Here is a 25,895-nt window from a genome sequence, read left to right on the forward strand (position 1 = left end):
GATTGGCTGAATGGTGAATTTTGCTTTTTTTTTTCTCATGCATCATAGTGGCCTCCGCCAACGAGTCTCGCTAGTCAAACTAGGACTTGATGATCGCCAGAATTCAGTCCGCTTTTGTCTCTCAGGGTGCCCGAACGTGCCCGAGAATGGCGGATCGTCTCTGGTGAGTACCGGTGATCTGGGCGTACGATATACAGTGGAATCAACATCCCACTTGAAGTGATCCGCAGCCTGAAGCTACAAATCACGAGCCACGACCGGATCCAAAGAAACTTGTCCTCGATGTGCCTCGATGTTTCGATCTGCATCCAGCTTAGCGTGGTTGCCTTGCTGAGGTTCACTTGGACTTTGGGAGGGGATGAACGGTAAACACGACATCTGGAGGTGACTGCACTGCATGGCTGTACATTCCACGTACTGTAGTTCCCATCACTCGCATGATAGGGTGACTCGCAAGGAGCAGCCATCATGACAGTTTTTTTTCTCGTGTTGCATGTCACCTGTCACCTGTCATGGATCGAGTATTTCCACTGACCCTTATTTCTCCCTGAGACTGTGACATGGCTCCATTATGATGTTGTAGCAAGATGTGAAAATTATGTGTCCTGCATTTTCTAGGCTGAAACTCAAATTCTTGACTACTGGAACCTGGATAACGAGCGTGGTTGGGCCTGTGTTGACTTTTCCAAAACGTATGAATGGATGTGGCTATGTACTCGCATTGACCCCAGCAGAGAGGCTCAGAGCACCCACTCACTATAATTGGCGTAGTCGGCTGGAGGAAGGACACCATATCTAGTTACTTACTACTACCTATGCCTGTACTCGTCAGATAGCGGGACAGGTATCTTTGCTTCCTGGTGCAGGACAAGACATCTAATTGAGTCAGGCCCATCCGCCATCCAAGTGAGTCCCGGGTGTACAGTGATGAAAGACATGGTGGCTCAATCTTCAGCAGGATCGAACAAATGCCAATTCCCAAGTTGGCAAGCTTTTGTTTCTCTCAAATAAGACTCGTACGCCGTGTGGTCCATTCCGAATTGTGCGGGGGGCAATCCCGATAAACATCGCGTTATCCGGAGAATTGGAAGGAGGGTGGACAACTTCTACTGCTGGCCTTGAACTCTGCCATATGAGCTGAATGATGGACTTGCATAAAGCGCAGTCAAAAGGACGGGCCCAAAGGTTGTATTCTGATCCATTCCGCCAAAGTAAGGACACGGCCACTTCCACGGTGGGCCATCTTGTCAAAATCAGATGTCTTGAGAGCTATCAGCTTACTACTCGTCCTAATGACCCAGGAGATCTAGAATATCAGGGGAAAGAACACACTCGTGACAATCTTTCAGGGTACCAGGTAGCCCCAGACTCATGGAAGAATCCAATACCGGCTCTAGTGCAGGATTCACAAGCAAAGAAGCCGAGGAAAACTGACCAAGGTACCTCATACCCGTCGATGAGACCAAAGATCAGCGAAGCTTCAACTTGCGAGACGTCAAACTTGCGGTGCTTTACCTGTATGAGACGGCCACGCTCTGATCTGCATTGTGAGATCACGGGGGTCCATCAAAAGCGTACCGATAATTAGCGGTGTCTGTTCCAGATCCCACTCGCGTCGGGAGACTAGACTTCAATGACTCCGGTTGGTAGACGCAAGCTCATCGAAAAGTAGGTTTCAATCGCTAGCAATGGCACCAATAAGCATGAGGAAATAACTTGTAGGACTATGCACACCTCTTGTCAAGGTCCGAGTGATTAGTACCAAGACACTATCGGTTTGACCCCAACGCGTCATGATACAAGTTGAGGGTTCCGCAGAGAAGATGGAAGAATTCAATAAAGGCCTCAGCGCGATGTTTTCGAAAGCGCCTATTCGCCCCACGGAAGGCCCCATAACAACACCTAATCCCCTAAGACAGGTGACATAGAGTCTAAGTTTTCATTCGGGATTGGAGTCTCTTTTCCTGCTTGACTGAATTCAGCTGAGTGGGTTGAGCACCATGGAAAAGTTTCTCCGAATCATTGCGTGTATCGTGGGGTTGTTCTTGATCTGGGATAGCGAGGACCTAGACATTTAGTCAGACGATCTAGCCTTCAATAATCTGACGTCCCGGTAAGTTGCCACAGAACTCGTGTATTCGACCAAGAGGGGGACAGTTGACGAGTGTATGCATGAAATAGACTGGATCGCAAAGAACCATTAACATGATGTGGATGCGCCTCTTTTCCATTCCATCTTCATGTTTCTCTCCAGGTCGCTCACGTGTTTGTTGGTATGGCATGTGATACTGCCGCACACCGCAGTCCATAGTCTAGATGGAATCTCTCCATAGGAGCAATCTCACACCTCATCCCTCTCTCACGTTGTGCAGCTGCCCCGACTGTAGCTGCATTCCATCAGTGTTGTCCTTTTACCTATCGCATCACCAGCATGGACACACTCGTAATATATCAAGATCATCATCGGCTTGGTGTAACGATCTTTGCAAAAGATACACGAATACACACGAGCATGACGTGATGAATCGTGGAACTCGTCTTGGAGGTGACCACGAAATTCAGATTCAGGAGGTCATTGCTTCGCGCCAGCTTGATTGTGATTGAAATTGGAAATTTTGAGAAAGGCCCCGTCACACCTTTCATTTTGGCAATGGTGTCATGTGTTGTCAGATCGTCAAGCACGAAACCTGGCATGTGATCGCGGATACTATGAAGGCTTAGAGGAAAAAGAGAGGAGTTTTTGCCCCCCCCCCCCCCATGAAACACCTCAGGTCTTTGACCGTACTCAACTCAGCTTCTTTCCACTGTCTACATTATCAATACTCAGACCAAACACTGGACCCTCAGACCGGCGTATGATTCAACGTATGTATGGACCCGTATATATTTCATCTAATTGGGCTTCTCACAGGTCGTCCGAGGTTCACAATGGCGATTCACTTTGCGGCGTAGGGTAGCTTCCGCCGTGGGCGTGGCCCTCTTCCCTCTTGGACTGTCAGCATCGCCGATAGTGTCATTTTGCCGACTCTGTCTATCAAGTCACCCGAAATACCCGTTGTGGATGGTCATGATGGACCATATGCTCATCTAAGGGGTCGGGGTAAGTTTCTCATCAATACTCACACACTGGGTAGGGTTCAACTGAAGGGGAAGAATTGTACTGCGAATCCTTGACCGTCGACGAGCAAAAGCAGAGAAAATCGAGGGAGACAGAGTCGATGTGATGTGGAGCTTATACCAAATCAGAGAAGGAAGAAGGTTTGGTAGATTCCACGGCAACAGTTGGGAGATTAATGATTCTCCCCTGGACTCTCACATCAGTAGGCAGTACTACTAGATACAGGTTAAACTCGATTCACCCGGAATTTGAAAATGCAATCAAAGGAAGCCAATGACGTCCATGAGCGTGAAGCCCTACTTGTCTTGTCCAAGCATCCCTGCTTCAGACGCGATCTTGGACCAGAAAAGATATCGCCTCAGGCAGAAGCCAGCTTCGACACGAGGAATTGGGTAGCATCAGCGGCATTGGCCACATACGTGAAGTGGGCTGCAGTGATGATCAATGTCCCGGAACAGACCAAGTCGCCCACAGCACAGTAGACCTTGACCGGATCCTTGGGGAAGTTGGAGATCTGCCCATGTTCCTGGAGATTGCGGGTGTAGCCGAAGAGGGCGACCCCCTTGATCTTCTCCTTGACATTATCGGGGAGTCGGGAGATCGCGCCATCGATGACGGCGGTACCCTGACTGTAGCCACCAGCGACAATCTGAGTGTTGGGACACTTCTGCACGGCTTGCTTGAAAAGGCCAATGGCCTCATCGATGGCCTGGGGCGAAGTATTATCTGGCAGGGCATTGCTGGGTAGATCGGCGGTATATTGCGGCCCAACGCCCTGGCATGCAACACCGCTGGATCGGGCGGATTTCAAGCCGCTGCAAACCGCAGGACCGACGGATTGTCCCTGTTGCGATGAGGTGAGCACGGGAGGTGACCGTAAGGGAATCTGCTTCGAGGGATAATTACCATCAACCCCAGCTCGGTGGATGCGCGAGCCCAGATGAAAGTCACGGGCTGACATTCTCCCTCGCGGAGTTCGTTGCCTGAGAGGGCACCAACTGAAGGTGAAACATCGCAACGAGTTAGCTTGCTCCATGATCTTCTAATAGGGACAGATTCCATAGACACTCACACTGGCGTTGAATCAAAGTGACAGGGGTGGCAGCTCCAAGGCCTGCAAGGGCGAGTGCGAGAAGGGAAAATTTCATGATGACCGCAAAGTTTGGCTTCTGGGGTAGTCTGAATGCCTGAATGCCACTGAAGATGTCTTGATTGTATATCCATCCCCGCAGCGTACTGGGGCCTCCTTATATTTTTTTTTTTTTTTTTTTTTTTTTTTTTTTTTTTTTTTTGGCTGGCAGAGAAGCAAACTCCGGACGAGAGGGACGATTCAGCCCCGAGGGAACCGGGGGCCGGGCCCTCGATCCCAGCTTTCGCCTGACCTGTCAGATATTCAATAGTTCATGGAATCGCGGGTCCAAGATGGGAACAAACATACCGGTGATGCCCGTTCGACACTCTTGGGTGTTTCGACGGGGTCCTGTTTCAGAGCGTTTCAGAGCAGAACCCAGGAGTTCGAGATCACGACATCAGAATGGTACCAGTCACACGTGGAGCCAGTGGTTGACGACCCCACGAGGCTTGGAACCGATAGGTCATCAGGCCAGGTGAAACGGGTGATCGTCCCCTCCGTTCGAGATCAACTTGTCAAAAGGTTCGTGGGGAACCAGAAAGGGTCTGACCTCCGGGACCCGCATCGGACGGGGTTACCGAACTTGGTGGACTCCAAAAATCGGCGGTGCAGGATCCTGGATGCCATGACACGAAGTTCGTGACGCCAAGGTGATCCTCACCACGCCATTGTCTCCCGATGGTTCATGAACCTCGATCCCCACAGCAGGTCAATAATTGCCTCGGTCCGACGTTGCATCAACCGCCAGTGTCCGGTGGTCCACGAGATCATCTTGACTGACCTCGACCTTGGCGAGACGGGGATCCAACAGGTTGAGGTGTTCAGGAGCCATGGAGGTCCTGGCGCATGTCGGATCAAACCGACCAGGCGGCCGGAACCGACGCAGGCTTCGATCCAAAGAGAAAACATCTCCAGATTCAATAAGTGTCTGGAATCATCTTATCAAGGCCACATGGATTTGTGTCCCCCACATGGTTGTTGTCAGGCGTGAAGAATCCAATCCACCAGTCGCATGTATGTCAGACCTCCTTCGGGGACACTTGCATACAGATCTGATCGCACCCCAAATGTCTGGATGGAAATGACGTAGAGGCTCACTTCATAGATTGCCAACTCAAATAACATCCAAACGTAGACAAGTCAAGGACATCAGGCGAGATCTGGGACGGCTGGCAGCCCGGCAAGATAGTCCGCAGAGCAATTCCAAATTGTTCGAGGCCATATAAGCATGATGGTCCACTTGAACTGCACTCACTGCTGCTCAACCTGATGCTGCATGATGTACCAACCCCGGGGATCGTCCTTATCAATCACTTCGTGCGACGGGACCACATGTGGAAGAGAAGATGCAGGGTACAACTCAAACGCCGCCCATGCTTCAGATCAAGACACGACACGTTATCATATCATTTGAACCGATATAACGGAGGTCTAATGAGTGTGACTTGATTCAGGTTACCTAGATAGCGATATACTGTATAGCATCCTGTCAATTGTGTTACCTGTTTACTGAATACCTACCTCGGAGTTTCACCCAGACTCCATCATCCTCAACCTGTTGACCTCGGCAACTCCCATCAGCGCCAAGATGAATATACAATCCCAAGCATCCTCCTCACACTTTCGAGGGCATACACGACAAGACACACGGCTCCTGCCAAGCCGGTCGTCAGCAACAGCTCCATGACGGATCACCACGAGTCGATTCCTGTCGCTGCAGGTACGGAAGATATCATGAGACCTGGTCGTACCAATGTACCACTTTGTGCCTCGCTTCATCTTCAACATCGCCGAGTTCATTCCACGAACCCGTTGTTGACGGTCGCCTGACAATGCCCTGCACCTTCTCACCCATGCTTGATCCCACCCGCTCGTTTGAGAAGGCCTCATTGCAGAACTTGACCAGCACTTGGCGGTCCCCTTCACGCAGTAGCCGAAAGCTCCCGAGCGGTTGTTTGGTGGTCGCGTCCTGGAGCGAGAGCCGGTTTTCGGGAGTGTAGTTGATTGTGATGATTTGAGGAGACATGGCGAGAATTCCAACGGATGATAGTGTGCATGTGTTATGGTTGGATGCAATCAATGACTAGGGTATTGGGGATACGTAGACAATCGAATAGAGGGAAATTTGGTGCTGACGTGAACCTAGTATGAGACAGTCTTACATGTAACATACTACGTATAAATTCCTGAATTACCCAGGCCCCAACGTTTCCAAATTTCCTTGTCATCCGCTGACAGCGATGCACATGCTCAGTGCCGAGGGGTGTCTGACACTTGACACCTTTGATGATGGAGCAAATTACTGCGTCGATTTTCACTATTACAGGTTGGTCTCATGGCACAGCCCGACACTATTGATAAATCGAGCTGTTTCCAACGCCTATGCACTTGTTATTGCGGTCTTGAAGGCTGCATCGACTAACATGTATCTAGACACCACTCTCTACACCGTCTCAAATGCAGGAATGAACATCAGTGGAATCATAGGAAGTGGCTGATAGAAGCGCACTTAAGGAAGAATTCACTAGGTATTGACCCTCGGTATTGATGCATTTCTACATTTATACGTTTATAAAGCACGTAGATCAGCGCACAGCGGGCAGGTTTCACGCCATTTTCTAAGCACCCATGTAATTCCTTTACCGAATAGGTCAGCATACAATACGTCTTCTTTGGATGATCTACTAGCATGGTCCCTTTGCAGGATCTTTCTGGAAGATTTTTGGGGATGATATTTTTGGAGCGCAGACCGAGTGAAAGAAGAGTATGAAAAAAGTCTACAGGTCAAGAAGGAGATTTCTCTATCACCTTCCAAGGTGCCTTGATTGCTTTCGCACTTTTCACCCCCTCACTCTTCATTCTTTTATATATTTTGATATAGTATACTAGCCACCCGCAGGCGAGATCGCACTTCTCCCGCTCCCGAGCAATTTCACCCTCGTTTCTCTCACACAGCTCAAGGTCAGCCGTGAGACGTTCCATGTCGGTGGGTCTCAAGTCTTCCATGGGAAGAGAGATGTTGCGCCGTGGACACGTCCATTTTTCTACGATGCCTGCGCACTTTGTGAAAGAATCGCAGTTGAATTTGACGATGATGAATAGAAATCTGTGACTCGTGAGGAAGGAATGTCGTGATGGTGTTTCATTGAGAGCCCCGCACCTTGATTCTACCAATTTGAAATGATGAGGTAGTCGTAGGTAATCGGTTCCCGATCCTCGACGCGATCTCGATCAATGGACACCTCTTCCGGGAGGAGGCCGTGGGCCCCTTTGACCCAGATGATTTACGAGTTCTCCTCAAGATCAGTGATGAACAAGGCGTCTATCACAACGTGCATAGCTTCATCCGCGCTGTCATTGAAAGGCCTGCCGCATTGTGGAAATCATGAGAATTACATGAGTAGTCTGACGACTCCTCAGATGTACCTCGCCAGGACCGTGTGTTTTACTTTCAGATTTCCACTGTTCCAGTAGCACAGGGATTGTTGAACAAACTGTCTATCTCATGGAATCACTGAAATGTGAGCAGATCGAATACTCTCGGCCCAGCCAGGTCTATGACAGCGCGCGTCTTCTTTGCGCCGATGAACGCGTCGACGCCCCACGCATCGTCTTTCTCATGGCTTATCTGATCCTGATCAAGATGGATCCTTCTTCGCCCCGTCAACCCAAGTGGGACCTTCGCACAGCTGCGCCGCTAAGGGACCGACGCGTCCTGCAGGTCCGGGCGCGTGTTGTTGATCTGGTCATAGCTCGAACTGGTCTTACTGGAAGAGGCGAATTCTCTGGCGCGTTTCATCATCGTCCATCGATTTACAAGGTTTGTGCCTTATTCAGAGGCGCCACAAACAAGAAAAGGAGCGGGTAATACAGTTGGAGACCAGTTCAGATCATGTTGGCTGGGCTTTGTGGAGGCCGCAGTCGCAATGCCAATCATCAAGAGATCCTCCTAAACTGTATTCAACGCGTAGTAGACTTCAATTGAATGCAGCATACTGCAACGTAGTCGGCGCGGCTACCAAAATGAAACCCCAGGCCACACAGTCATGGGTCGGCTGCTCTTTCAGAACGCCGGAAGTTGCTGGGAAACGGTGGCATGATGGGATGAGACCGCGCTTGGGCTTGGGAGCATTGGCATCTCCGTAATTCCGCAGATGAATTATTTAGTTGGTTGCAACCGACGACGACGCGCCTTGCGTCCCGCCCGCGCGACCTCCTCCGGCCCGCCGGAGGGGCTGCTGAGGTCAGCGCGGCCGGACGCGTGGTCACGTGCGACGTGACCGGCGCACCCGTCGCGCTAAAAGATTCACGTCCGCGGCCTACTTAATTGATTCTTCTTCTCCCCCCCCCTTCTTTCACGCTTCCACTTCAACTTCCTCAGAGCTTCTGATCTTGACTTTGATTGTGGTGCTTGTGCTGTCCTTCTCACTTGCTCTTCCATTGATCACAACCTTCACATCACATAATCACGCAATGGCTTCCCAAGTCACTCCCTCGAAGCAGGTACGTGATGTCACCATCTCGCCTCTGCACCCAAGCGACGCGTCTCAAAGAAAAGACCGTCAGAACTGACACACACTCTCATTCTAGGCTGCGTCTTCCCTCGAAAACCTCAAGATGAACGATTCCCCCATGAAGAAGCTCGATTTCCAGTCCGCTGGCAAAGAGAACACCCCCACTGCCTTCCAGGCTGCCGACATGACTGTCACGAAGCCTATGGAGAAGGCCGTGGAAGTCCCCAAGGTGGCTCCCGGTATCAAGGAGATGGAGGCCAGCGAGCCGCTTCTCCAGGAGAATCCCCACCGTTTCGTTCTCTTCCCCATCAAGTATCATGAGGTCAGTCACGTCGCTGACGCGTCTACGCGTAAAGTGGATCGAACGCGTTCAGTTAATTCTTTTCAATGGATTCCGTTCGTTGCGAGATAAGAGCTGACAGGTCCATCTCTTTTACTTCCATAGATTTGGCAGATGTACAAGAAGGCCGAGGCCTCGTTCTGGACCGCGGAGGAAATCGATCTGTCAAAGGATCTGCACGACTGGCACAACCGCTTGAACGATGATGAGCGTTACTTCATCTCCCACGTCTTGGCTTTCTTCGCCGCCTCCGATGGCATTGTCAACGAGAACTTGTTGGAGCGGTTCAGCGGTGAAGTTCAGGTCCCTGAGGCCCGCTGCTTCTACGGTTTCCAGATCATGATGGAGAACATTCACTCTGAGACTTACTCCCTCCTCATCGACACCTACATCAAGGAACCCAAGCAGCGCACCTATCTCTTCGATGCTATTGACACCAGTACGTGAAAAACAAAGCTTCCTCGTTCTTGGTTGTCATATTTTCAGACGCTAATGATCCAACTTTCAGTCCCCTGCATCAGACGCAAGGCCGATTGGGCCATGAAGTGGATCTCTGACCGCGAATCCACCTTTGCGCAGCGTCTCGTCGCCTTTGCCGCCGTTGAGGGCATCTTCTTCTCGGGCTCCTTTGCCTCTATCTTCTGGCTCAAGAAGCGTGGTCTCATGCCCGGTCTGACCTTCTCCAACGAGCTGATCTCTCGTGATGAGGGTCTCCACACCGACTTCGCCTGTCTGCTGTTTTCTCACCTGAACAACCGCCCCAGCAAGCAGGTTGTTGAGGATGTCATTGTTGAAGCTGTCGGTATCGAGCAGGAGTTCCTCACCGATGCCCTGCCCTGCGCCCTTTTGGGCATGAACTCGAAGCTCATGTGCCAGTACATTGAGTTTGTGGCCGATCGTCTGCTGGTTGCTCTTGGTAACAAGAAGTACTACAACGCCACCAACCCCTTCGACTTCATGGAGTCCATCTCGCTCGCTGGCAAGACCAACTTCTTCGAGAAGCGTGTCGGTGACTACCAAAAGGCCGGTGTCATGGCCTCCACCAAGAAGGAGACTACCGCTTCATCCGATGGTGAGCAGACTCCCAAGGACAACAATGGCCTCAGCTTCGACGAGGATTTCTAGACGCTGTTTCTTCCGCCTCTGGGAGGATTGTGATTTCTTTTGGGGTTTCCCTTTCTGCGCCCCTCCCCCCTCCCCCCTCTGACCCACTCCCCTTTTGAATGTTTTATACCCTTTCAGCTGTAGAGCCTGGCTCGCACTGTTACTCCCACGATTCCACGTTGTTTTGTTCATGTCACCTGTCTATTTTATTGTCTGGATTTGTCCTGTCTTTGCTGGCTACGCATGGTTCAGGTGTTGGGTTTCTATTCTATTTCTATTCTCCGTTGTCTCCTACTTTTGTTTGCCAGGTCGGATCTCAAAAAGTCATGACCTGCACTGTCTAATATGGGCTGGATGGCGGTGTGTTTGAATCGTTCTCGGATTGAAGAACTTGTTCCAATGTGTGTGAGGTACCTGAGTGTTCAATGTAAAGAATATAGCAATCATTTTGAGATTGAACCCATTTGTTTTTTTCACCCACAATGCATTTTCAAGTGTAATCCTCTCCGAGCTTGAGAGTACCTACATCAATTCGAAGACACTCGTCGATGTGTTCTCAGTCATGGCAGTTACTACCTCAGTGCGCGTGAAAAGCAGCTTCCCTAATTTTGGTATGTTCGACATAGCCCGCCGTCTAATGTCGCTTGATGAATAACAATTCTCCCTTGGCGCCTTTCAAGATTCAACCCATCAATCAGACAGACTTGACTACCGCTTTCCCTTGCCACCCTTCTTCTTGCCTTTCCCTCCTTGACTTTGCTGTTGACCCTTCCCGTTCGATCCCCCCGCCGCAGTTGCAGTTGCAGTCGCACCAGCACCAGCACCAGCACCAGCACCAGCCGCATCCTCCTCAACCGGCGCATCCACCATTTCCACATCGCCCCCCGCCGCCGCCGCCGCCGCCGCCGATCCCGCCGACAAACCGAGACTCTCCAGATCCGCACCACTCGCCAACTTTCCTAAGCCAAGCATCAACCGACCGACCTCGGCGATCTTGTTCGTCTGATACTGGAGCACGATGCCGGCGGTGGGGTTGTATGTTTTGAGAGTGAGAGCGGCCACGGGCGCGGATGGCTGTGCTTGAGCTTGAGACTGTGTCGAGGGTGCGGCGGAGGATTCTTTGCGGGCGAGGGACTTTGCGCGCTTGGAGCGGGCGCCTGGTGTTTCGGTGGGGAAGTGGTATTTTGTTGTTATCCGGGTCTGGACGGTGGTTTGGAATTGAATCATGGTTAGTGCTGATTTGGCAAGGGTGGTTTTATGTGTGTGTGTGTGTGTGTGTGTGTGTGTGTGTGTGTGTGTGTGTGCATAATGGTGTGTCTCCCTTTCTTCTCATTTCTCTCGAGGTTGCATCTCTTGAGTCCCTCGTGCTTTCCTTTGGGATGGATGACCTCCGACTTCCTCGGTGCAAGAGCAGAGCTGTCAAGCCCGCTAGGAGCCTGATCACACCGATCGCAGATAGTAGCCAAAGCATGATACAAGAATGCAAATGCATCACACGAGGAAACTCAGAAGGGGCCAAGTTCAATCCTCACTGCCAACGTACCGTATCAGGGTATGCCTTTAATAGCTGGGCGGACTGCTCCAGGAAGGCCTGGGAGGTGGCAAAGTACGGCATCGTTTCAAATCTGCGTACAAGAAAGTCTCGCAGTATGTCTCCCTTTTCTTCAGACTTCGTTTTCCCCTTTCTTTTGGGAGATGGTCGTGTAGACGGAGATAGTGCGCGCACGCGGGGTAAAAGTGCCTCTTTCTTGGGGAGAAGATGTTTTAAGGCCTCAATTGCACAGATTGGAAGCGGCACTCGAATTGGAAGAAGACGCTGAGCTCGTTGCGTAAGTTCAGCGCAAAAGGGTGGGTTCGGGGATGCTGCGGAGGAGGTGCAGTGTGTGTGTGTGTGTGTGTGTGTGTGTGGCCCTACAAGTAGGAGAGGTGAGGATGCGTCTGGGGACGGACACGGAGGTTAGTTTAGTTTGGCGCCTTCATTTAGCGGCGGACTTTTTTCCAGGTCTTGGCAGCCGTGGGCTTGATCCCCTACCACATCGTTGATGTACAGCACCAAGCTCGTATAAGTCATGATTGACCTCTCTACCTAGTATGTGACTGATATAATGAGAATCTTAATCATGGCTCACAGTACGTTCACATTGCAATTACTCAATCATGCCTCTTTTTTGTCGCGCGAAGATTCGACCACGAGGCAAATCGTTTGGGGTTCAACACGTATCAAAAAGGCCGTCGACGCATCAACTAATGTACAGGTTTTGGTCGTGATAAGTAATAAATTATGAAAACCCGTCGGCTTTCACTCGATAGCCAAATTACACTGCGCACATATCAACCTCTGGCCACCATCTCTCGCTTTCACAGCCCGAAAGTTCGACCCTTGGCATTGCTGACACCGCAAAATGTCTTCCTCCCCTGCTATTGAGGAAGCATTTTCGCTGCTCAGATGACTCGTCGCAACACTTCCACTGCGCTCACTGCGGGAAGTCATTCGACTCGGGACTTGAAGCTTGTTTGACTGGCGTTCTTTGATGGCCAGGGCGCCTTGTGTGATCTTGTTCCAGAATGCGTAGCTGTGGTCACCCTGCAAGCAGAGAGGGTTCTCCTTGGAAAAGTTGTTTGCAAGAAATTCACGAGAGCTGACGGGCTTTTCATAGGGCTCTGGGTTTTCTTTTGACGGTTCATGAATGAGGGGAGGGTCGCCTTGCCTGTCGAGATCCTGGGTCTTTTCTTTTGGCGAAGGGGGCGCAGAAGGTGTCATGACTGAGCGAGACTCCTCAGGCGCTAAGCTGAAAGGCCGAGACGACAACCTTGGTAGTAGATTTGGACGACGGCGAGGGTGTGGAGATGATGTGCGGGAGCCTTGGCGTGAGCCGTCATTACTTTTACGGCCGTGACCAGCGACGGAATCGCGCCAGGATAGAATGCGGTCAGATGTGGTCTTGTGAGTCGAGTCTTTGCCGCCACCGGACGCGACGCTGTTGCGAGGAGAATTCGACCGGCGCAGAATCCGACGTGAAATGGCGAAAGTGGCGCTCCAATTTTCGTGCCGCCGTTTCTGATACGCGCAGTCTTGTCGCAGGACCTTGATTTTGCCAGAGTAATCCGCGGTCACAATGATGTGCCCTGCACAATTTCCGAAGCGGGCGGCATAGCTAGACGACTCATAGGCCTCTTTCCTATTCAGGGCGATTCGGGCCTCGGACGACCGACGTCCACCGTCACTGCTTAAAGATTCTTCTGGTGATGCGTGTGATTGAAGGCGAGACTGCTGTGAATGCTCATCAACGCCCTCCAAGGTCACTGGCGTTGGATTGCACATGTCATAGATGGGGTCATCGGTCAAATCCAGAATTTGTCGAGTCGAAGTCGGGGCCGCAATAGCGACAGTCACGATTGAGGAGTGCGTATCCAGCACTTCAACCGCCTTTTTATCGTCGTCATTCTGTCTGCCCTCAACGGGCCAAATGTATGCTTTGCGATCCTCGCTTCCACAAATGACATGCCTGCCGTCATCTGTGAAACTGGCTCGAATCTGACTGCAGGTATTCTCGTTCCCGCGGAACTTGGCTTCGACGTTTCGCTCGTGAAAGTTGTATAGCCGAATGCGAGAATCGTTGCTCGTCACTAGGAGCTTGATCTCGCCATGAGGATCATCTACAGGATCAACCAACGTATCAATGCCGGTGATCTTGTTCCCTCGTGAACTGCGCCCTCGAAGTGACCGACTGTGAATCTGGCCTCTCGGTTTCAACCCTTCTGTGTCGTGAATACTAATAAGTCCATTTGAGCACCCTGCTATGGCGTACCGCCCGTCTGGTGTGAACGATACCGCGGTGATCATATCAGGTACTGTGGCGACGAATGCGATGTTTTTATCTGGTATGCTCCAAAGGCGCAGCTTAGCGTCAAGCGAGCCAGCCAAGAAAAATCGATCATCTTTGGGGTGAAACTGAACAGATGTGACGAAATCCGTGTGTAGAAAGGTGCAGAGACATTCGTTCCGACTGATATGCCACAATCGGACCGTCTTATCCATGGAAGAGGAAAGTAAAAAGTTGTTCTATCACCAAGTGTCAGCTCGCTCTCCTCGTGTGCCGTGATCACAGATAGAAACCGCTTTGGCCGGGCCTCTTTTCTCATACCTTACTCCAGCTCAAGTCTACTACAGTTCCTGTATGTCCTTCAAACACTCTAGAAGGAAGGGGGTGGAATACAGGTGCTTGAAAATGTGGTGGCTGATCAGTGGGCCGCGTTGGCTCTTCCCGGTGACGAACATCTCCTCGCTCCTCGGGGGTGGAAATCACTGCCCACACTCGGACCTTTTGGTCTTGCCCAGCAGCAGCCAGATACTTCCCATCCTTTGAAAACGACAAAGCCCAGATAGCACCACCGGCTTGGGGATCCTTGGGGCTGCTTGAGGAAGATGACTTTCGTCGATCCGCGGTCTGGGGAGACGTATTCCCACCGACAAACAACTCCTGAGCCAGAAAGACTCGATTAAACTCCTTCTCTTTTTTGCCGTACGTTCGATTTCGAATGTACTTTGCCGGTCCTGGATGCTGAGGGACGAGCCCGATGGGGCTCAGCTTGTCGATTGATATTCGCGGGGTATCAGGCTCACTGGCCTCCTCCTCTTCTGCTGCCCCTGGAGCCTGGTTCTGTTTCTTCTTCTTCTTCTTTCCAGGGATTAGGCGGCTCAATAAGGAAGCTCCTTTCCTAAAGTTGCGGAAACCCCCCCTTGTGGTCAGAACAGACATTCTGGTTTACAGAACATGAAGGCCACGGAATAACAAGAGTGACTTGAAAGGTCTCTGACCAAGATCGAGGAGAATGAAATGTTTCTCTGGCACGCGAAGGACTTACTTTTTCGTTTTGGGGTCATTCAAAATTGAACCAGACTGACCCTGAAGACCACCTGATTTTGAGGTATTACCGCCATGGCTTCCTGCTTCGGCCTCGGATGAGGCCCGACCCAGCAACTTGTGAGGGATAGACTTTTGCGTGTTCGTTCGCTGAATGATATGCTGATTTTCGGGCGAGAAATCATTGTCAGCCCATGTTCAAAGACTTGGTTTTACTGGTGACTCGGCACCGTGCCCGGAACGTCGATCAACTTTGATGATCGGCGGACGCGTTCGGCTTGCTTACCTGTGACAGAGGATCAATCGCAGCGTCTGGTGAAGTGTAGGTGGAAGCGGACGGCGCGCCTCCTCCGGCAGTGGTTGATCGACGGTTCCGCCGTTGCGAATCGTGCTGGTCAATTTGGGAGGCTGTGGCAGCGTCTGATGCGCCTGAGTCTGCGCCTATCGATGAGAAGGAAAAGTAGGTGTCAGTGTCGATCTCAAGCAAACGTCTTGCGGGTATCACAAGACGCGGTCAATCATGTCGGCAACGTGGCGCAAGAGTGTGAGGATGGAAGGAAGTAGGTCCGCCATTTCACGCACCGTTCGTTATGGGTCTCGACATTCTAAGAAGTCTCGATTTCCTGAGCTCATCAATCCTCGGGCCAGTGAAGCTGTGCAGCAACGCACTCTCTGCTGATCGGTGCTCTCCGCCGCTGGATCACTCGCGGCGATCGCATGAAGAGGCCCAAGTCCATGAGAGAGAATGAGGAAGGAACGAATCGAGGAGGATAGGATTCGTCATGAGAAAGTTTCCTTATTTGTTCTCCCACAGCTCTGGGTATGGCTGCACTGCTGCCTTCTCCGCCGCCTACTTCCTCATTGGCTTTTCCAGCCTTCTTCTCACGGTCATTTCTCCGAGCGAGCCCATAGTTCAGTGATCTGGGTATGCATCCGCAGGCGACTGATACCAGGCCTGCTGGGACCGAGAACCTAGATCTCCGGCGATGGATTGGATATGCGGCAAACGGGAGTGGCCGGATGTCGTGGATGACATCAAACCGCCTCGTGCGCAGTGCGAGAACCGTGGGTCGGTGGAGCTCGTTCGCATCCCACTCGAGTCTTGTCCGGGACAGTGCGATCGCCGAAGGGCTCCGGGATCCGAGAGGGCGAGTTCTGCATTTGGTGAGGATTTTGAGCGGGTGGAACAGACTCTGACTGGTGAAGCGCTAGTAGCTACTACTACTACTACTACTACTACTACTACTACTACTACTACTACTACTACTACTACTACTACTACTACTACTACTACTACTACTACTACTACTACTACTACTACTACTACTACTACTACTACTACTACTACTACTACTACTACTACTACTACTACTACTACTACTACTACTACTACTACTACTACTACTACTACTACTACTACTACTACTACTACTACTACTACTACTACTACTACTACTACTACTACTACTACTACTACTACTACTACTACTACTACTACTACTACTACTACTACTACTACTACTACTACTACTACTACTACTACTACTACTACTACTACTACTACTACTACTACTACTACTACTACTACTACTACTACTACTACTACTACTACTACTACTACTACTACTACTACTACTACTACTACTACTACTACTACTACTACTACTACTACTACTACTACTACTACTACTACTACTACTACTACTACTACTACTACTACTACTACTACTACTACTACTACTACTACTACTACTACTACTACTACTACTACTACTACTACTACTACTACTACTACTACTACTACTACTACTACTTAGTGCTATGATTCTAAATCCTACCAAAGCCAATTGGACTGGCTTCAATAGAGTGCGGGGCCAATGGTAATAAGGAGGGATCAAGAAGCTTTGAGGGATTTTCAAAATGAATTAAAGGCCAGATTCAAGGCGAGGCTTCTCCGAAGCACAGTCATCCATGTCATATCCACATGACTGAGCTTGTCCATAAGCTTGATTTCTGCCCACGTGACTGAAGTTTGTCGACAGATTTCTTTGAGATAGTTGATTAGACAATTGAGGGCAGATGGTCAAGGTTGGGAAGTTGTATCGTCGAGATTAATGGGCTCGATATTTTGACATGTGTTCTGCTGTGGCAGAACTCTGGAGATCAGTAAAAAAGAGATCTTCAGACAGCAGTCCTAGTGAGGTTCCGAGTGTTTCTCCAATGATCTCAGATGGAAGCATCTAATTAACCTGCTAGATGCGCGATTGAAGCTTTCGCGCCCGATCCTTGGCAATTGCACACATGGCCTAAGAGGGTAGGTTTAATTAGTTCAATTTCAGTTCTGCAAATCATGCACAGTGGCTCTCTTTGGCTCTTTCTTCCGTCTTGGACCGATCGGTCTCTATGACATACCTCGATCGTCTCATGGATCTCCTTTTCCATGTCGGCCCGGTCCATGCGTTGGCGCATTTCCTCCATAATCACCTCCCGACTGCGTCCGTTGACAAAAGTACTACCGAAGTTCAGATTAGCAAACACCTCCTACTACCGTGCGTTCGAGTTATATTTGCTCGTCTGGGCTCAAGCCGGGAGAGCTTGCAAACATAATCTAAGATCAAAAGTCAAAACTTACACAAATCGCAATCCGGGAAATATAGCCTCATACTCGGCATTCAGCGCCACCAATTTCTGCGCTTGCTCTTCGGCACCCGTATTCAATTGCGCCTGCTCTTTCTTGCTGAGTTCACTGAGATGCTCGGGGTTGGTTGGAGCGCGACCGAGCCGCGGATGAGAGCCCAGAATGCCGAACAAGACCTTGCGTTCCGCGGGGGACTGCAGGGCGGAAATTTGACTTCCGACCGCATCAATGAGGGTGGTATATGAGGTGAACGGCTGTTTGTTGAGGATGGGGAGTGCCAGTTCATGAAGCTCCGGTGAGGGCTCGAATAGCGTATCGAGCACACGTAACTGGGCCTCTTGTGGTTGAGAGGGCAGTTGTGAGAGTGAGGGCAAGTTGGCCATACTGGAAGGAGATGTCACTTGACGTGAGGACGTGAGTTGACTGGGATATCGTGGATGTAAGTGTCTGGGCGTTCTCCAACCAGAGGTACCTGATGTTCTCGGGATGTGATGAAGTGAGGGAAGGAGAGAAATATTGTATAATTCAAGACTGCCGTAAGACGGTTCTTAAGCTGAAGATTGGTGTTGACCTCGTCGGGGTTCGCCGAGTCTGTTGCTGCTCGGGCGGCAACCAGCGGAGAAGTGATAATCGTAGCAATACTGACACTGCTATTTGAGCCTATGCAATAATCTCGGGATCAAAAGGAACTATTGCGATGTTGCGAGCAGGGCTTGCATCTGTTACACTCTGTGATGACGTGATCATCATAGCATGACTCTAAGAGGAGCGTGATTCAATGACTTTAACGAGGACCAAAGATCGTGAACTTGATGATCAGGACATGGCGGCTTATCATGGCCTAAAACCTGAAGAGTAACAACCTATGACCCCCCAACTCCTAGTACTTGGCAGCAAGATGACTGTGAATCTCTGAATCTCGTAGTAGTATACGAAGGGGTAAATGCCAGAATTGCGAGCATCTGAAGGGTAAATAGGTACAGTACATCCGTTAGCCTGCCTCAATGCCTATGCTGTTACTGAGACTTAGTACCTTAATTTGTATAAGTCCGACCGTAGTAGTGAAACCCACGGATGAGTCGAGAGTTTCTTCTCTTTGACCGTTTGGCCTACTTAGCCCCAAACAAGACTTTTCTTATACTAGATCTATAGTAGGAGTAGGTAAGTTAGTAGGTACTAGGTAACTAGGTACTAAGTCGGACCTATCTCAGTCATAGTCCCGACTCAGCGACTCCTGATTACAGTGTTTCTCCGCCGCAAGAGAACCTGTTTACCTTGCGGTGAATCTAGTGTAGTTATAGTATTGTGAACCACTGGCTATACTACACTGCCTAATGACCGACTGTGATTCTCCCACTAGACAGAACCACTCCTACATACTACATTAGTACATACTACATAGTATATACTATATAGTTACTGCATACTATGCACTGCATAGTGCATACTTGTAGACATGAGCAGGTGGTCAGTGCTTTAAGGATAGGTGTAATGCATACCTGAAACGCCTGCAGGTCAATTTTTGGGCTTATCTACAGCAAGTCCTTCGAGGCGACTACATACTTCGGACAAACATCCTTAACCCACCGGTTAGCCTATCGATCCCGAGCGTACAAGCATGAGGGGCCGTGTTTCCCATGGAAGAAAAGCCTCGACTCGGCGCGCGAGCGTTTCACATTTGATCGACTTTAATGAGGATGGCCACGAAGGTGGAGTCACTACGAATGCTGGTAGCGATACATACAAGTCTATGGCCCCCTGTCTCATAACTACCTTACAGGCTTTCAATCAACAGAGGTATAGAGTCTACGTGCTCGTGGACATGATCCATTCACAATATTGCGTGAGGTCCGTCTACAAAGGCTTTATTCCGAGCTGGGACGCTTCGAACCGGTCTATACCCCTGAGTTGACTTGTGAATCTGGCCGATCATCAGTACCACCAAAGTCTACACATAATAACTGCTTGCTATGTACTGTGCGACGGTGCGTACATACTACCACATGCATAGAGACTGTGAGGCCATTGACTCGATGGAACTATCTCTTATCGTGAACCAGAGCCACCCAAATGCATCTTCCGGCTTTAGTTATATAGCACGGCCTGAGCTCTTCTTCCCAGACATAGATAGTCCTAGCTAAGTATTTACGATTAAGCGACCTTTGGAACTTGGTCTTATGAGACAGATGCAATCCTGTCCGGCTAGGTCGCCTAGTAGTCATAGGTGGAAAGTCCAGGAATACTGGGTATGCCCTTGATCTCCGATGTTTACAGTAAAGCAATTCTAGAGACTGCAAATGGTCAAATCGCTTCAACCTCTCTATCCCAACCACCATAGCGTTCAATCCTGATCATACCGTCATAGGTATCTGTCAGACAGTCTCTACCTTGCCCTCATCTCTCCAGTCGTCGCCATGAGCCATGTCAAGTTGAACAGTGAATTGGAGCCCCCGCATAAGCGCAAGCTTTAGCAGGTTGTCCCGCCCGGACTTCCGCTGGAGACAACACCAGGCCCAACACAACCCCCTCCCCCCTTCTTTTACCTCTTTCTCGAGTCTCGAATCACCCGCTCCTCTTCCCTTCCTCCCAAAGGTCATTTGGTTGGAAAAACACCAGACCACTTGGTCTCCCTCACCTTGCTGCTCGGCACGCTCTCCATGCCGTGCAAGTCATGTCGCTCAATGGGCTAGATTCCCCCTCGGTCCTGGAAGCCTACCACCATGCCTTGGCTGATGCGGGCGGATGGTACGTGTGTGTGCCTGAACGGCGTCGCAGACTGTCTTTGCGATTGATGCGTCTCCCTGGCCCCCTCCGATTGACTCGGTGAATGCGCAGCAGGACCGCGCATTGTGAAAGGTTGCTTCGTAAATGTAATGAACTCCAGTCGCTAATTACTTGGTCCATCACTCTAGGTTCTTGTTACACTACACAGCGCGAGATGAGGTTGCCCTCTTGGATCGAGGCACCGGCGGAGTCCCCGATGTCCGCAATGCGGTCGACAACTACAACGAAGTCTCGCCGCTATATGGTTTCTTGCATTACCGGAGGAGAAAGGTCATCCTCCGATACATGCCGGAGGGACTTTCTCGTCTATTGCTAGGTTCGGCTTCGTTCCAATTGCTTCATTAAATATCATCGACCGCGAATGCATTGCTAACCGGAATTCATCTCTTCCCCAATAGCGCGGAGCAATGTGCAGTTCCAATCCATGCTGGACAAATTCACTCCCCATGATACGGTGCTTCCCATCACTTCGGCCTCCGATCTCAATGAGAGTGCGCTTTCGGCAGCGTGCTTGCTCCACACGGCCTCGGGGTCTGCCCTCTGCGCCTCCAACTCCGTCCGAGGCCGTCGTTTGAAGGAGATTACAGAGGATGTGGAAGAAAATGCCACCAAGGAAGAAGTGCAGGACCAGAGTGCCTTGAACATGCTGTCGCAAATACAGCCGCAGACGCAGACGCAGCCTGTTTCGCGACAGACAACATCACTACCAAAAGAGGAGGAGAAGTCAGTGGCAACCCTAGTACCATTTCCCTCGAGCCCATCACGCGATATCGAGTACTCGTCTCCCGATCTGCCAATCCCTCCCTCAAGGGCCAGCTCTCGATCTCCGCTCTCGTTCAGCAGTACGGTAGAGCCCCATGAAGACACCACTTCCCCGATTTCTCCAAGATCTCCGCAGTCAATCACCTCAGAGCAGTCCAGGTACAAGAATATCCTCGACGAATTTCCGCGCCCCTCGGAAGAAATCCGCATGTCATCTCAATCGGCGCGACCGTCCTTGCGCGAGCTGGAGCGAGCGGCGGGACATACACACAAAGTGAAGCTGGGTCCTCGTCCTGTCGTCGACCAGAGTGGACGACCTCGCACCTCCGGAAGCTCTCGGAATTCTGAACAGCGACCGGTTGCCCCTATGCCAGCGGGTATGCGATCTTCCTCCGTGCGCAAACCTTCTCCAAACACTCCCGATCCGTTCCGTCCTCGTTCCCAAGGCAGCGCCTTTGCGATCAAGCCAAGTAGTCGCGCGCCCCCGGTTCCGCCTCTGCTTGTCCCTCCTTCGTCCGTGCCCCTGGCACGGCCGCCCCTCTCCCCGGGCGCAAAGTCCTTAGGCGCCCTTTCGACCTCGTCCGGCTTGACCCCGGAGAAAGAACGATTGATGAAAGCCCTGCAACAACGGAAAAAGCAGATGGCGAAGCGGGCCGAGGAATTGAAGAAGAAGAAGAAGGAGGAGGAGGAGCAGGCAGAATCGGAGGAGCTTGTTGCGGCTTCCAAGCCAGCAGATTCGGTGGATGGAACCAGGCACGGTCCGTCTCTGTGTCTTGGAATGACGAATGGCCCATCGTCGAGAACGATTCAAAGGTTAGAAGCATCGCATGAACCCACAGGCCAAGCGATCATTTCCGGACCTTCGGCACCGGTCGAGCAACACGCCGGCTCTACAGCTAAGGCTCAGGTCCAGCTCGGAGACATGGTGTCTGCAACAACGGCTCATGCACAGCCCGTCTCTGACGTGCCATTGCCTGGGTCACGCATGAGCCACGATGTGCCTGGACCTGACATTCAGATAGCTTCTTCGTCTGACATGTCGCACTGTGATTCAGCGGGAAATGCGGAGGCGTCCATCATGTCTGACTCTGATTGTCAAACCTCGGACAGGTATGGTGCAAGTGCCGATACGGACCCCTCACTCGGCTGCGCCGTACCCCTCATAGACATCACCAAGGCCGCGTCGCAGATTTCCCCTGAGATCGAAGTTTCCGAGCATGAATCGGCTGCGGAGCACACCGAATCCACACCCCCTGACCCAATAGAAGCTCAGGGTGAGCTAGTCCCACCTAGCGCCAACGCTGAGGTCCCACTCACCGAAGAAGCAGCCAACTTTCCAAATTCAACGCCAGCTCTGAAGCACACCACTTCCCCTGTGCAACAATCCGAGATTGACCCAGTCCTTGACGGGGATCGCAGGGAAGCACATACCGCGAAGGCAGGCCTCGCAGAAGTTGACCAAACACACGGCGCTGACATTCTTTCCCCTGTGGAGCCCTGCAGTAACCCCACAGCCGCGCCTTTAGTCACGCCCGTGGAGGTCTCTGTCGAGCCTGTCGTGCACAAACCGAACGCTTCAGAGGAGGAATTATCTTCAACTCCTGCACCAGCAGTACCGCCCTTGGACCGAAGGCGAAAAAAATATCTGGAGCCGATCCAGGTCCCAGCACAAGAATTCTCCGACGACGACTGTTTGCTGTCGGATGATTCGTTCATGGAGGAACTAAGGTCAGCCACCGTCGAGGAAGCCAGGCCAGTTTCGGTCAAGTCTCCCAATGGCGGGGATCAATCCTGGAAGGGCCCTCGCGCGGCCTCGGGTCCATACTTGTCATCCACCACCGCTGGGCAGTCTCTGACTGTCGGTCGCTCGGTATCCAGTTCACATGTCGAGAAGGGCTCCCCGTCACCGGTCCTAGTGGCGAAGAAGATCAACGTGTCGTCTGGTATCTCCAGCCGGATCAAAGCTTTGGAGAAATTCCAGACTCGCGAAGGCTCACCCTCGGGAGCAACTCTAGTGCCTGGCCCGTCCGCCTCTTCATCGTTCGAAGAATTACGCAAACGTGCGTCCGTCCAGGTCCCGAACGGTACCACACTGCCAGATTTCTCTCGTGCACCCAGCGTCAATCATCATGACGTCCGCCCGGTATCATCCGCGGCTCATCGCCGAACGACCTCGGTTTCGGTGACGGCTCGTACCGTCCGTGACAGCAGCGCCTCCCCTGATTCCTCCGCAGTCCAGTCGCCCGAGGCCGAGCCTCTCGGCCTTCCCTCCAGCTCGCTCACTGTGGAGCAGCATGAGGTCTCTGAAGCAGAATCACCAGATCTCACGGCCGCCAGACCCGCGACAGTGAGTCCGGTTGAGGACCGCAGCATGTCGATGTCATCTGTTGGATCCTACTTCCACTCCAGCCCTGTCTCCCGTCCTGCAAGTCGATTGTCCATCTCGTCGCGCTCCAAAACGGAGGAGAACCCGATCACAGTGACCCCACCTGAAGAGAAGAAAGACTCCCGTGCCTCTCGCTTGATGCGGCGAGTGTCGTCGATCACGTCGACCTCTCGCCGCAACATTGTGGGCGCACTGACTTCACCCGTCAAGGAGGAGAGCTCTGCGGTCTCACCTCCAGCAGAGACCGTCGTGTCCGCTTCTTCTTCTTCTGAACAGACATTGTTCGAGCCCGTCGATATTGGCGAAGTCAATGTACAGTTTCCTGGGACATTACTCTGGAAGCGCCGATTCATGCGAGTCGATAGTGACGGATATTTGGTTCTCACTCCCGCTGCTCACGACACCAGCGCCCGCAATATGATCAAGCGCTATCACTTGTCTGAGTTTCGGGCACCTTGCTTACCCGACGAGGACATGCAGGAGCTCCCCAATAGCATTGTACTAGACTTTTTGGATGGCAGTACATTGCAGTGCGCGTGTGAGTCCCGGCAGGGACAGACTTGGACTCTACAAAGTAAGTATCTCGACATTTCTTATCCCTCACTGCCAAATTGGTTTCAAAAAGAACACGTGGTCCAGCACATGAAGCAGAATGCTAATAAACGTGTCTACAGCTCTTCGTGATGCTCACGGCGCTTATCAACAATGATCTTGTACCCTAACGAGCGAACTTTTCTCTCCAATAACTTTTACCTTCGACTTTGACCATCCGCATTCCCTTCTTTTGTATACTTATTTTTTTCTTCTTTTCTTTTCTTTTCTTTTTTGTGTCAGGCATCTTTGAGTACCGTCGGCATTGCATCGCAAGTGTGCGGGTCCACATCAAGCCTAGTCACTTCTTTTCGTCGCCAGGCCATCTTTTTGATTCCCATCTCTTCAATGGCCGCATTCTCTCCAATGGCCGCATTTCTTGTTGACAAAATCTCAACCTTACCTACCACTGTCGGATATATTGTCCGTTTTTTTTTTCGCTAGAGGCTACTGGCTCCTTTCTATCCCTGTTTGTCGTTTCACTGTGCACATGATGTATGTAGCATATTCGTGGTATACCCCCTCATTTCCTAGTCTAGCTATCATTTTCAAGGTCAAAAGCAGCGTTTGCATCATTGCATGTTTGCCGTTCTTCGTCGCAATATTCCACGAGTCTTGATTACTTCTATCGTGTCCTGAACCAGACGATGGTACTTACGATCGACGGCCTAGGGAAGCTGACAGACTTGTTACACGTCTTTATATCTGTCATTTGTGGTATACAATCGGTTTAGGCAATCGCTTCTTCGCCGGGTGGAAACCCTTGGCTGAAAACAATTGATGGGGTAGCACCCCGTCTTCTCTGATTTGAGCTTTGACGATCTGATGGGATTGCAAAGCGCTATATCACAGGTTACCCGGCCGGATTTGCATGTTCTTAGGTACGAAATTGAAACTCGAAGCTATGATCGATCAGCAAGTAGGCCATCCGGATGGAGCCTTACTGAAGGGGCCAAGTCGATCTTATGGCTCCTGTACTGCTTGATTTTGTTAGACAACTGCCATGAAGTGTTGAAAGGAAGGGCTCTTGGCTTCACGGTTGAAATGGGAGGACTGGCATCGGTCGACCATGGGAAGCAGCGGCCATCACATAGCAGTTCCGGCTCGGTACCAACCATGGATACGCATCAGCGCGACATAAAGTATAACCTTATACTGCTTGACAGTTCTCTCAAAGTCCCGTGTATCCGTGCTAGAGTGTTGACTTCACCTGTTCATCATTTTCCATCAACCACTTTTCGACATCGACTTGTGTGCTTTATCTTTGAGCTTTTTGTTAGACAACATTGCCAATTCAATTCACTGGATAATTCCACTTAAAACGAGATCAACAGGCTTTCCTCGCATCCATGATGATGAAATTCGCCCGTACTCTCGCCTGCCTCGTTGCGATAGCCACACCCTGTGTTGCTATATCAAATGCTTCTGGAAACTCTGTCGACATCAGAGACTTTTACATCCAACAGGCAAACGACGGCACCAACTCCTTACGCTTTACAGTCTCCAGCTCTGTGACTGTTCTCGACGATACATGCACTCTCACATGGTAATCCACCCATATCCACTGCACTGCCGCATCCGCATATCAGTATCCCGACTCACTGTCCTCCCTTTCCAAACGGACTCGACTCGAGAAACGATCACCGCACCTGCCAAACCTC

General features: G+C 51.0%; 8 protein-coding genes across 8 annotated transcripts; 3 read left to right on the forward strand and 5 right to left on the reverse strand.

Annotated features, from left to right (window-relative positions):
• Positions 1-3,476: 3,476 nt before the first annotated feature.
• Positions 3,477-4,266, reverse strand: N7539_003873 (cutinase 2; the record flags this gene model as incomplete). Its single annotated transcript, XM_056933475.1, has 2 exons — positions 3,477-4,072; positions 4,191-4,266. The coding sequence occupies 2 exons, from the start codon at positions 4,264-4,266 to the stop codon at positions 3,477-3,479; spliced, it is 672 nt and encodes a 223-aa protein (XP_056791016.1).
• Positions 4,267-5,982: 1,716 nt separating this feature from the next.
• N7539_003874 (uncharacterized protein) lies at positions 5,983-6,276 on the reverse strand (the record flags this gene model as incomplete). The annotated part of the gene is made up of 1 exon (XM_056933476.1): positions 5,983-6,276. The coding sequence occupies one exon, from the start codon at positions 6,274-6,276 to the stop codon at positions 5,983-5,985; it is 294 nt and encodes a 97-aa protein (XP_056791017.1).
• Positions 6,277-8,723: 2,447 nt separating this feature from the next.
• On the forward strand, positions 8,724-10,229 carry N7539_003875 (ribonucleotide-diphosphate reductase subunit RNR2; the record flags this gene model as incomplete). Its single annotated transcript, XM_056933477.1, has 4 exons — positions 8,724-8,753; positions 8,841-9,086; positions 9,210-9,543; positions 9,613-10,229. 4 exons carry the CDS (start codon positions 8,724-8,726, stop codon positions 10,227-10,229), a joined length of 1,227 nt encoding a protein of 408 aa, XP_056791018.1.
• Positions 10,230-10,916: 687 nt separating this feature from the next.
• N7539_003876 (SRP9/SRP21 family protein) lies at positions 10,917-11,823 on the reverse strand (the record flags this gene model as incomplete). The annotated part of the gene is made up of 2 exons (XM_056933478.1): positions 10,917-11,408; positions 11,752-11,823. The coding sequence occupies 2 exons, from the start codon at positions 11,821-11,823 to the stop codon at positions 10,917-10,919; spliced, it is 564 nt and encodes a 187-aa protein (XP_056791019.1).
• Positions 11,824-12,507: 684 nt separating this feature from the next.
• N7539_003877 (WD40 repeat domain-containing protein) lies at positions 12,508-15,810 on the reverse strand (the record flags this gene model as incomplete). Its single annotated transcript, XM_056933479.1, has 5 exons — positions 12,508-14,271; positions 14,354-14,948; positions 15,075-15,235; positions 15,360-15,564; positions 15,743-15,810. The coding sequence occupies 5 exons, from the start codon at positions 15,808-15,810 to the stop codon at positions 12,508-12,510; spliced, it is 2,793 nt and encodes a 930-aa protein (XP_056791020.1).
• A 249-nt stretch (positions 15,811-16,059) lies between these two features.
• Positions 16,060-16,898, forward strand: N7539_003878 (uncharacterized protein; the record flags this gene model as incomplete). Its single annotated transcript, XM_056933480.1, has 3 exons — positions 16,060-16,138; positions 16,189-16,237; positions 16,286-16,898. The coding sequence occupies 3 exons, from the start codon at positions 16,060-16,062 to the stop codon at positions 16,896-16,898; spliced, it is 741 nt and encodes a 246-aa protein (XP_056791021.1).
• Positions 16,899-17,325: 427 nt separating this feature from the next.
• On the reverse strand, positions 17,326-18,094 carry N7539_003879 (2-oxo-4-hydroxy-4-carboxy-5-ureidoimidazoline decarboxylase; the record flags this gene model as incomplete). The annotated part of the gene is made up of 3 exons (XM_056933481.1): positions 17,326-17,379; positions 17,486-17,585; positions 17,706-18,094. The coding sequence occupies 3 exons, from the start codon at positions 18,092-18,094 to the stop codon at positions 17,326-17,328; spliced, it is 543 nt and encodes a 180-aa protein (XP_056791022.1).
• A 2,288-nt stretch (positions 18,095-20,382) lies between these two features.
• On the forward strand, positions 20,383-24,352 carry N7539_003880 (uncharacterized protein; the record flags this gene model as incomplete). Its single annotated transcript, XM_056933482.1, has 4 exons — positions 20,383-20,456; positions 20,624-20,811; positions 20,894-24,217; positions 24,318-24,352. The coding sequence occupies 4 exons, from the start codon at positions 20,383-20,385 to the stop codon at positions 24,350-24,352; spliced, it is 3,621 nt and encodes a 1,206-aa protein (XP_056791023.1).
• Between the last annotated feature and the right edge of the window lie 1,543 nt (positions 24,353-25,895).

Source organism: Penicillium diatomitis (assembly GCF_028827545.1).
Source record: "Penicillium diatomitis strain IBT 30728 chromosome Unknown utg000004l_segment0_segment0, whole genome shotgun sequence".
NCBI lineage: Eukaryota > Fungi > Ascomycota > Eurotiomycetes > Eurotiales > Aspergillaceae > Penicillium > Penicillium diatomitis.